The 11,088-nt window shown below is 42.4% G+C and overlaps 1 protein-coding gene across 1 annotated transcript in view; it reads left to right on the forward strand.

Annotated features, from left to right (window-relative positions):
- LOC310779432 (tetratricopeptide repeat protein 39B-like) overlaps positions 1 to 2,986 on the forward strand; it is a 69,685-nt gene extending 66,699 nt beyond the window's left edge. The window contains exon 15 of the mRNA XM_083639965.1: positions 2,401 to 2,986. Within this exon, the coding sequence (XP_083496091.1) occupies positions 2,401 to 2,497 (97 nt within the window). The 3' untranslated portion in view covers positions 2,498 to 2,986. The remainder of the gene's footprint in view (positions 1 to 2,400) is intronic.
- Positions 2,987 to 11,088: the final 8,102 nt, after the last annotated feature.

Consider the following 11,088-nt stretch of genomic DNA (forward strand, 5'->3'; position numbering starts at 1 on the left):
CTCGAGGTCCAGAGTCATAACGCCAAGTAAGTCCTCTTAATACACCTGTATTTACCTCGAGGTCCAGAGTCATAACGCTAAGTAAGTCCTCTTCATACACCTGTATTTACCTCGAGGTCCAGAGTCATAACGCTAAGTAAGTCCTCTTCATACACCTGTATTTACCTCGAGGTCCAGAGTCATAACGCTAAGTAAGTCCTCTTCATACACCTGTATTTACCTTGAGGTCCAGAGTCATAACACTAAGTAAGTCCTCTTCATACACCTGTATTTACCTCGAGGTCCAGAGTCATAACGCCAAGTAAGTCCTCTTCATACACCTGTATTTACCTCGAGGTCCAGAGTCATAATGTCAGGTAAGTCCTCTTCATACACCTGAATTTACCTCGAGGTCCAGAGTCATAACGCCAAGTAAGTCCTCTTCATACACCTGAATTTACCTCGAGGTCCAGAGTCATAACGCTAAGTAAGTCCTCTTCATATACCTGTATTTACCTCAAGGTCCAGAGTCATAACGCCAAGTAGGTCCTCTTCATACACCTGAATTTACCTCGAGGTTCAGAGTCATAACGCTAAGTAAGTCCTCTTCATATACCTGTATTTACCTCAAGGTCCAGAATCATAACGCCAAGTAAGTCCTCTTCATACACCTGAATTTACCTCGAGGTCCAGAGTCATAACGCCAAGTAAGTCCTCTTCATACACCTGTATTTACCTCGAGGTCCAGAGTCATAATGTCAAGTAAGTCCTCTTCATACACCTGTATTTACCTCGAGGTCCAGAGTCATAATGTCAAGTAAGTCCTCTTCATACACCTGTATTTACCTCGAGGTCCAGAGTCATAATGTCAAGTAAGTCCTCTTCATACACCTGTATTTACCTCGAGGTCCAGAGTCATAACGCCAAGTAAGTCCTCTTCATACACCTGTATTTACCTCGAGGTCCAGAGTCATAATGTCAAGTAAGTCCTCTTCATACACCTGTATTTACCTCGAGGTCCAGAGTCATAATGTCAAGTAAGTCCTCTTCATATACCTGTATTTACCTAGAGGTCCAGAGTCATAACGCCAAGTAAGTCCTCTTCATACACCTGTATTTACCTCGAGGTCCAGAGTCATAATGTCAAGTAAGTCCTCTTCATACACCTGTATTTACCTCGAGGTCCAGAGTCATAACGCCAAGTAAGTCCTCTTAATACACCTGTATTTACCTCGAGGTCCAGAGTCATAACGCTAAGTAAGTCCTCTTCATACACCTGTATTTACCTCGAGGTCCAGAGTCATAACGCTAACTAAGTCCTCTTCATACACTTGTATTTACCTCGAGGTCCAGAGTCATAACGCTAAGTAAGTCCTCTTCATACACCTGTATTTACCTTGAGGTCCAGAGTCATAACACTAAGTAAGTCCTCTTCATACACCTGTATTTACCTCGAGGTCCAGAGTCATAACGCCAAGTAAGTCCTCTTCATACACCTGTATTTACCTCGAGGTCCAGAGTCATAATGTCAAGTAAGTCCTCTTCATACACCTGTATTTACCTCGAGGTCCAGAGTCATAACGCCAAGTAAGTCCTCTTCATACACCTGTATTTACCTCGAGGTCCAGAGTCATAACGCCAAGTAAGTCCTCTTCATACACCTGAATTTACCTCGAGGTCCAGAGTCATAACGCCAAGTAAGTCCTCTTCATACACCTGTATTTACCTCGAGGTCCAGAGTCATAATGTCAAGTAAGTCCTCTTCATACACCTGTATTTACCTCGAGGTCCAGAGTCATAACGCTAAGTAAGTCCTCTTCATACACCTAAATTTACCTCGAGGTCCAGAGTCATAACGCTAAGTAAGTCCTCTTCATACACCTGTATTTACCTCGAGGTCCAGAGTCATAACGCCAAGTAAGTCCTCTTCATACACATGTATTTACCTTGAGGTCCAGAGTCATAACGCTAAGTAAGTCCTCTTCATACACCTGTATTTACCTCGAGGTCCAGAGTCATAACGCCAAGTAAGTCCTCTTCATATACCTGAATTTACCTCGAGGTCCAGAGTCATAATGTCAAGTAAGTCCTCTTCATACACCTGTATTTACCTCCAGGTCCAGAGTCATAACGCTAAGTAAGTCCTCTTCATACACCTGTATTTACCTCGAGGTCCAGTCATAACACTAAGTCCTCTTCATACACCTGTATTTACCTCGAGGTCCAGAGTCATAACGCCAAGTAAGTCCTCTTCATACACCTGAATTTACTTTTATATAGCACCTCTCTGTCTCTTCCTACACTTCTCTACAACTATACATCTATATGTAAGGGATAATCAATAACTAGGTGTGCATTATATGATTTTAATGCACTAATGGACTTTTTTATTCTGAATGCTTTCTCTGTATCCTCCATCAGGATGAACTACAAGGACTACTCCATGGAATCCAGACTGCACTTCAGGATCCACGCCGCCCTCAACAGCCTCAGAGGATCACCTGTCAGCACGCCATAAAGTCCAGCAACCGCTTCAAACTACACGCCATTAACTACAATTACAACCGCTTCAAACTACACGCCATTAACTACAACTACAACCGCTACAAACTACAAGCCTTTCAGTACAACTACAACTCCTCTCGGCCGCAGCGTACAGCTGGAAACCATAGCATCGCATCAGACACCATGGAGTCCCTCCACAGTCACGTCAGCCCTCTGTAAACTAAACTAGAAGCTATGGAAACTATACACTGTTAACTATAGACTATACTTGAATCTATAATAGAGTACCGCAGGGAGGAAGGTATTTTTGTAGGCGTACCCAGAAGTCCCTGCACTTCCTGGTTCTTACGTGTAAAAATCAATGGGAATTTTGGTTAAATGCATGAAGTAAGCTCTGTGGTTAACAAAAGTTGATGAAACAGTGAACTTTGAATGAGGACCACTTTAATGACTTTTGAAGCATCTTAGTTCAAATTGGCTAAGTGGGCTCTGTGGTGGTGTCAGTCGCGTTTATGACGGAAGTGATGTCACCCAACTGGAAGTGATGTCATCAGTGATGTCACTCGAGCAATTGTGATGTCATCAGTGATGTAATAAATCCTACCTGGCTGAGGCTACCGCCGGCCCCATGCGGCCCCTGATCTCACTCAGTGTGGCCCTTGTGTCAATTTCCCTTTTTTTTTTTACAAGGCGGACGTTTTTGGTTAGGTTAGACCACCAAAATCTGTGTTTTAATTTTACTGTACAACCCAGAACATGGTGCTAATGGTGTTAGCATTGTCCATCCACATACTGTTTAACGCATTTGAGCTAAAGCTATTGTAACAAACCATATCCAGGATGCACATGCAACATTACTAATCTGATTAATATCACATATTTGAGTGATGTACCCCTTCAAATTGCTGTAGCGGGCTGTTTTAAAGTTAGAGCAAAGTTTCTGGTGTCATCTAAATGGAAGAATTACTAAATTTGAATAGGAAAAATATAAATGCTGGTATAAAACTTTGATTACCAGTCTTTTTCATCCAATTAGTAGCTATAATTGGGAGTGATGGTGTTACAGTAGGCTACTGGTCACAATCTGGCCCTCTGGTAGTGAGGACATTTTTTGTGTGGCTCCTCTCTATCATCAAAGTTGCCCATCCCTGCTGTAAGTGGTGAAAGTCATGAAAGTTCCCATTTGTGGAGATGATCTTGCTGGACACAAACTTCACTGTTGCATAAACTTGTGTTACCCACATAACTTATTTCAAGCATTTCATTGAAATCCAGTTAATCCACATACAAAAACCCCATTGACTTTTACACAAGAACCAGGAAGTGCTACATCCAGGTCTTCTGGACTTATTCCTGCAGTACTCTATCCATAAGAATAAGTACAAGGGCTAGTTCAGTGTAGAGTCCATGCAACTGTCACCAGCTCTCAACAGCCTCTCGTAAACTTCTAACATTAGATACCATAGACAACACAACAGTAAACATGTCGTACCCCACGCATGATGAAATCCCTGTGTGGGCCAATCCGTAACTAACATGTCTCCTTGTTTTGAGCTGTATAACTGCAGTCTCCTCTGGAGCCATCAGTGTCAGTTATTTCACCACGCTTTGTCAAAATCACATCAGTGGTGTCTGACATTTTGACAACAAATGATGAAGAAGGTCTGCTGTCCTCAACAGGCTGAAACGATTACCTGTCATCTTTCTGCAATATGATTTATGTATTTGTTGATGGTTTGTTTGATAGGGACAGATACAATATACATAGACAAACTGAACAGCTCTCCCATGCAAGTAGCATAGTGTTTATAGAGGATGCTAATAGCATAATATGCACGCAATACTTACGTGTTTCATACAAGCCAGCCGCCCCACTTCCAGTGTTATAGTAGGCCTGCTACCGCTGCTCATATCATAGCTAAAAACACAGCATAAACGTTCTTTCTTTTTTCTATTTCATTCCAATTTGTGTGTCCGGGCTTAAAACTCCACTTCAAGGCGGACTAAAGTGGCACAAAACTACCTGCAGTTTAGACTGGATGTTCACCCTGAGAGATCTCCTGCTCGGTTTAGACTGGATGTTCACCCTGAGAGATCTCCTGCTCGGTTTAGACTGGATGTTCACCCTGAAAGATCTCCAGCTCAGTTTAGACTGGATGTTCACCCTGAAAGATCTCCAGCTCAGTTTAGACTGGATGTTCACCCTGAAAGATCTCCAGCTCAGTTTAGACTGGATGTTCACCCTGGAAGATCTCCTGCTCACTTTAGACTGGATCTTTACCCTGAAAGATCTCCTGCTCACTTTAGACTGGATCTTTACCCTGAAAGATCTCCTGCTCACTTTAGACTGGATCTTTACCCTGAAAGATCTCCTGCTCACTTTAGACTGGATCTTTACCCTGAAAGATCTTCTGCTCAGTTTAGACTGGATGTTCACCCTGAAAGATCTCCTGCTCAGTTTAGACTGGATGTCCACCCTGAAAGATCTTCTGCTCAGTTTAGACTGGATGTCCACCCTGAAAGATCTCCTGCTCAGTTTAGACTGGATGTCCACCCTGAAAGATCTCCTGCTCAGTTTAGACTGGATGTTCACCCTGAAAGATCTCCTGCTCAGTTTAGACTTGATGTCCACCCTGAAAGATCTCCAGCTCAGTTTAGACTGGATGTTCACCCTGAAAGATATCCTGCTCCGTAACCACAGACAACTTAAACATATTGGACATACAAACAAGGACCAGACTCCACTCATGAATCTAACACGCAAATAGTAAACTTGTTGTCCCCCACCAGTGATGTAGTTCCAGTTGTGGGTCAGTCACTATCAATGATGCCCCCTAGCGGCACAAAGTCAGCATTACAGTGTGACTGGTGGGGAACAACAAATGATGAACATGTGCACCTTTTACACTTATATTACAGCTGCAAAGTCCATGATGCAATCCTAGTCAACAGCATGAACGCATCGCCTGTCAACCCTCCATAACAAAACAACCGGATAGTAAATGTGTTGTCCCATAGAGAGCCGCAGTAACGAGTCCTGTAAATCATCGATGCTAACAGCCCTGGTTCTTCACAGTTTTCGCCTATGGGAGTTTTGAATGGGTTTTTGGCGCGATGCTTCTAATAATCTCTCTGGGCAACGCAGGCTTAATCAAACGCGAACCAGTGTTTAGTAATATCATCTTCACACACGAGGACCACTTTTACACGAGTTTTGAAGCTTTTACGTGCCGTTAAAAGGACGGCTAGCTAGCAAACGGCTAAATGAGACTACACTCTTGAGTCGATGGGGATATATACGTCAATAACGTCACTACTTCAAAGGACGAACACGGAAATTCTCTTTCCCTCACCTGGTTCAGCCCGGGGTAATCAGCAGGGTGCGAACTACGGGGGAGCTGGGGGGGCTTTGGCTCCCCTTAAAGAAGTAGTAGACCCCCTGAAAGGCTGACTTGTGAAATTTGGGGGGGTCTCTAAATTATTGACTAATATATATTACCCCATGTATTTTCTATTTCTTTTTCTGTACCTTCATAGTGAATAATGCGTAAAATTATGCTATTTTAATCGTATGATTCAGAGTGTGCTCAATCACTGTCAAATTCACTGTAAGCCCCTATACCGACATGCATGTTATTCTTATCATCACCACATCGAAGCGTGGCGGCGCAGGTGCAAATCAAACGTCACTCACGCGGGCAGGTCAGATTTAAAACAGCAAGATGAAAAGAAAACAAGGCAGTTTGACAAACTTTACATTCACGAAGAAATGGAAGCAGCCGTCAGTTGAACAGCAACAAGTCGCTTCTACTTCAAACGCAGATGTGGAAAAAGTGACGACGAGGTGAAGCTGGAATAGCCTACCTCTGAGTCCTCCCGCATATGGAGGACTGTTTGTGAGATGGAATGCGTCAGGAACTTCACAGTGAGTGGGACATGTGCGTTATGGAGTGGATAAAAGTGTTGGGCAGAGATATCATGTTCTTGTGAATGTGGATGCAGTGTATATGGAGAGCAGTGCGCCCGTTTCGCCTTTCTGTGCTCTCTCTCACCCTCCCTCCCTCTCTGTGTGCGCAGCGCGCTTTTCTCTCTTGGAGAGAAAAGTGGAACAGACAAGAGCTGTATGCGTGTCTTTGAGCGTGCTGATTTAAAATGAGTTATACCCCTAAATTGGCCTTCAAATTGCCTCAAATTTCCGCCGCCGCCCCTCGGACGGCGGCTGTAGTGCCCTTTTATGAATTTGAGCCCCTCAAAAGTCGGCTCCCCCGAAAGCCACAGTATAGTTCGCACACTGGTAATCAGTGCACACATCAACAACAGTCCAGGTTGAGTGCTGACGTGACGTGGAAGCCTATGCGACAGTGTGTAGTTCTGGATTAGCTTAGCTCGAGCTTTTTACTTCTAGGGCTCGCATTTACGCTACAAAACTCATGAAAGTGGTCCTCATGTGTGAAGATTATCCGACGGAACTCTGGTTCGCGTTTGATTAATCTTGCGTTGCCCAGAGACCGTATTTGAAGCATCGCGGCAAACACCCATTCAAAAATCCCATAGACAGAAACAGTGAAGAACCAGGAAGTTCGGGACTTCCGCATTCTGGCTACAAAAATACGTCATCCCTGCGGCTCTCTATTGTAATCCATTCATTGTCAATGCCGCCCCCTAGCAGCACTGGCACAAAGTCAGTGTTACAGTGTGACTAACAGACGGACACCGATCCATAGTCCCCCCTTTGATGGGGGACAACTAGTAAACCTACACATTCAACTTCTGTATGACTGCAACTTCACTTGGATCTATAGAGCTGCTTGAAGCACAAGTACCTGCAGTTGAGAATCTGTGCAGCCCACTTCAGTGTGGAAAGATCACTCTCTAAACTAAACCACATCTACACCTCAACTGCTTTTATGACAACGTTCCTGCAATCCCAACAGGAAGTAGAAGTGCACTCAGAGAGTGTAGACCTCCTCCCCCCACCCCTGCAACCCCGACTCTACAACCTTCCTATCCCTAGCTATAGCGTATTTTACCTGGCCCCGCCCCTTTTCCGGACCACACCCCCACCACCCAGATACACTTAGCCACTCCCCTATATCCCGACTCTCGATCCCTAGCCCCGCCCCCTCCCATTGACCCGACCCGGATGGGATCCGCTCCAAAATGTAACGGGTTCTTCGTTGGCCCCTCCTACATCCTTCCAGCAAGTTTCATGATAATCAGCCCAGTCGTTTTTCTGTGATCCTGCTAACAAACGGACAAACGGCCCGGGAAACATAACCTCCATGGTGGAGGTAATGATATGAAGTGACATCTTAAACACCTCAGTTGCTGACATAACGACACCTACAACTATACTTATAGCTGTTGATAGTGCAATCAGACAAGACTTAAACATTAAAGACCAAGCTCATTCTGACTGAGGAGAAAGTGAATGGGCAAATAGACTGACCAAGTCGTATCTGAATCCTCACCAATCGACGTAACAAACAGCTGAGTTTATTTAACCTCGAGTTTCTGTTTCTTGTCACTCAGCCACGGCGCTGGAATGAGTTTAGGTGCAGATGCCGCTTTGAAGAAATGGCTCTGAAACTTGGAACACAAAATAACTGAAGTTCATGTACCTCTAGAGAACTCCATTTGAGACACAATGGACACCTGGCATCAAGGTAAAGCACATGATTGGGCCCTATGACCATGGGGAGTCATCCGAAGACCTTTGCTACAAAATATTTTATTTTTTAGGATATAATTTTTTGTGGTTTTGAAATATTGACGGATCAATTTTAGGTTGCTTTCCCCCCTTTTCTAGACTGAATTATAGCAAATGAAACCTGTCTAATGTCTTAACGAGCCACGAGAAGTGGTTTGTGGTTATTGGTGATTATTGATGGTTTGAATCATTGATTTATCATTCTGAGTCATTGATTTATCATTCTCAACTATTTGATTATTGTTTCAATTATTTCAGTGTCTAGAAGAACATTGATTGCCTGCATTGGTTGAAGTGAGCGTGTATTTTGACCCTGCTCTGATGTGTTTAACAATAGGGAGAAGAGAATATTTATACAATATACTATGTTGGATAATATATATATTTACTATGTTGGATAATATGTATTATATATATATTTACTATGCCTTTTTGATTTTATAATGCGTGCTCATGCAGGCATACACATGCACACATAACACACAAGTGTGTATGTGCACACGCAATCACAGCCTTGTAACCAACCGTGGCTTAGAGAAACACACACACACACACACACACACTTAATCCACACTCAACACTCCAGAATACACTCAAGATTACACACATTGCACAATACACACACTCACAAAATCGTACATATATGCACACACACAAACAAACATGGCTGTAAACGCACACATTTAGCAGCAATAGAAAATAATTTGTGCAATTAGTACATTGGTCATTCCATCATTCTGTCAATCTTTGTACGTCTGATCATGTTCAGCGAAATTGGAAGTTTAGTTGAACTGAAATTCCCCTAGCCTGAGGCACAAATAATCTCATTGGTTGAGGTAAACCTCAGTGGGTGGAGCCAACGCCCCATAAAAATAAATAAAAATAAATTGCAGTGCAGTGCGATTTAGCAAACTAGCAAAATTGAACTTAAAATCAAACAGAAGGGCACGGATGGATGAAAACCCTGTATCTGAAAAACATTTAAGACTTACCGGTATTTATCTTCCCAAAGCTACAGCTGCTTAAACAAGTTGATGCAAGAGCTTATTAACTTGATGTATGTCAGATAGCACAATAACAGCGACCTCTGGTGGAAGTCCTGAGAACAAAATCAGCAGCAGCTCTGTTACTACATTGAGGTGAAGGAGCACTTCCTGTTGACAGAAATAGAGAGCCAAATTCACACCCACTTCCTGCTTCAGCTATTTATTATTATTATTATTATTATTATTATTATTATTATTAGCCCAAATGTTATCTGGACCTACAGTCGATCAGCTCCACCTCCATTCTCGTGTCAATTGGACTGTAAACAATAACCACGGCGCACGGAAGCAGAAGTGTTGCGCGGACATCTACTATACAACGTAAACCACTATTTTTCCGTCGTCTGTCCCAGAGTCCTATTCCTCATCAGACTGATAGACTCTGGGTGCCCAGATTGTGTTGTTGTTGGTGTGACGTCTATTGTGCGAGACGAGCGATGTTGATGTTGTTGAGCGGTTTCATACAAATCTAAACGTTACGTTTCAGTTTTACGACAAACTGCGACTTTGTTGACCTGCAAAGTTATCTTTTAAATTGACAAAATGTACATGTGGACTTCATGGCACAATTCAAATGGGATGAATAAAGTATTGTCTCTCGCCGTTCACCACAATTTAATTCATATTTTTTCAGACGCTGGCTCGTGTGCTGAAGCAGGAAGTGGGCATTACTTTGGCTCCCTATAGAGAGCCAAAGTTCCGGTTTAGGGATTTCACATTTCATAAAATGCTTATAAAAAAATACTTTTACTATATTTATATTACTATATTTGGAGTCAGGAGAAACCATCGGACATTTCATTTGGACAAAAAGAAAAAAGTCAGAGTGAAATGTTATATGGTCGCTCCTTATTCTAAATATAGCTGAATCGCTTGGTTTGACCAAGTACAACTATTTTTATAAGCATTTTACGAAGCGTCTATGGAAAAATGAATGGCGGATGAAATCCCTTCGTATGCCAAACCCGGAAGAAGGTGTGACTTTGGCTCTCTATATGACTTGTTTTAGGCCTACATGTGGCTTCTCTCTAATGGCTTGATGAATGTAGGCTATAATGCAACCTGCTTATAAATAAGACCAAATGTTGTTGTTGTTTTTTGTCTTATTGTCTCTTGCCTATATTTTTGTTTTAGACATTGATAAAGTCAATAAGTAGTTCTAAAGTGTAAACCAGAGTCCTCTATCTGAAAGAGTTGTGCCAATGAAAGCACTGAGACTCCAGTTGTACCCATACTTCCTAGTAGGATGTTCACTATGATGCCAGGCAACAAATAGCCTAACGTTAGAGCTCCCAATGAACAAAGGTTTGGATAATGTTGTTCAGCAAACAGGATTTAGTTCCAGGAACTAAGAAAAGGGAAATTGCCCCCAGCTAACTTCCTGTTGCAGTGTTTGCTAATACAATAACTGACAGGCCATAAGCTAGGATCCAAACTCTTCCCTAGCAATACAATTCTGTGAAAACTGACTTGTAATTAATTAATTGATAGAGTGCCAAAGTCACACCCTCTTCCGCGTTCAGCATACTGTACGCACCATGGGATTTCATCCACCATTACTTTTTTACCATAGACGTTTCGTAAAATGCTCATAAAAATCGTTTTACTTGGTCAAACCAAGCAATTCAGCTATATTTAGAATGATTCTACAATCAGCAGAGTCCATATAACATTTCACCCGGACCAAAACTAAAAAACAAAATGGATTTAAAATAAATCCAACGTTTATTTTTTTTGTTTCTGTCCAATTGAAATGTTCTATGGTCTCTCATGATTCTAAATATAGCTGAATCACTTGCTTTGACCAAGTAACACTATTTTTTATAAGCATTTTACAAAACGTCTGTG

The sequence above is a fragment of the Poromitra crassiceps genome (assembly GCF_964638095.1).
Source record: "Poromitra crassiceps genome assembly, chromosome: 7".
NCBI lineage: Eukaryota > Metazoa > Chordata > Actinopteri > Beryciformes > Melamphaidae > Poromitra > Poromitra crassiceps.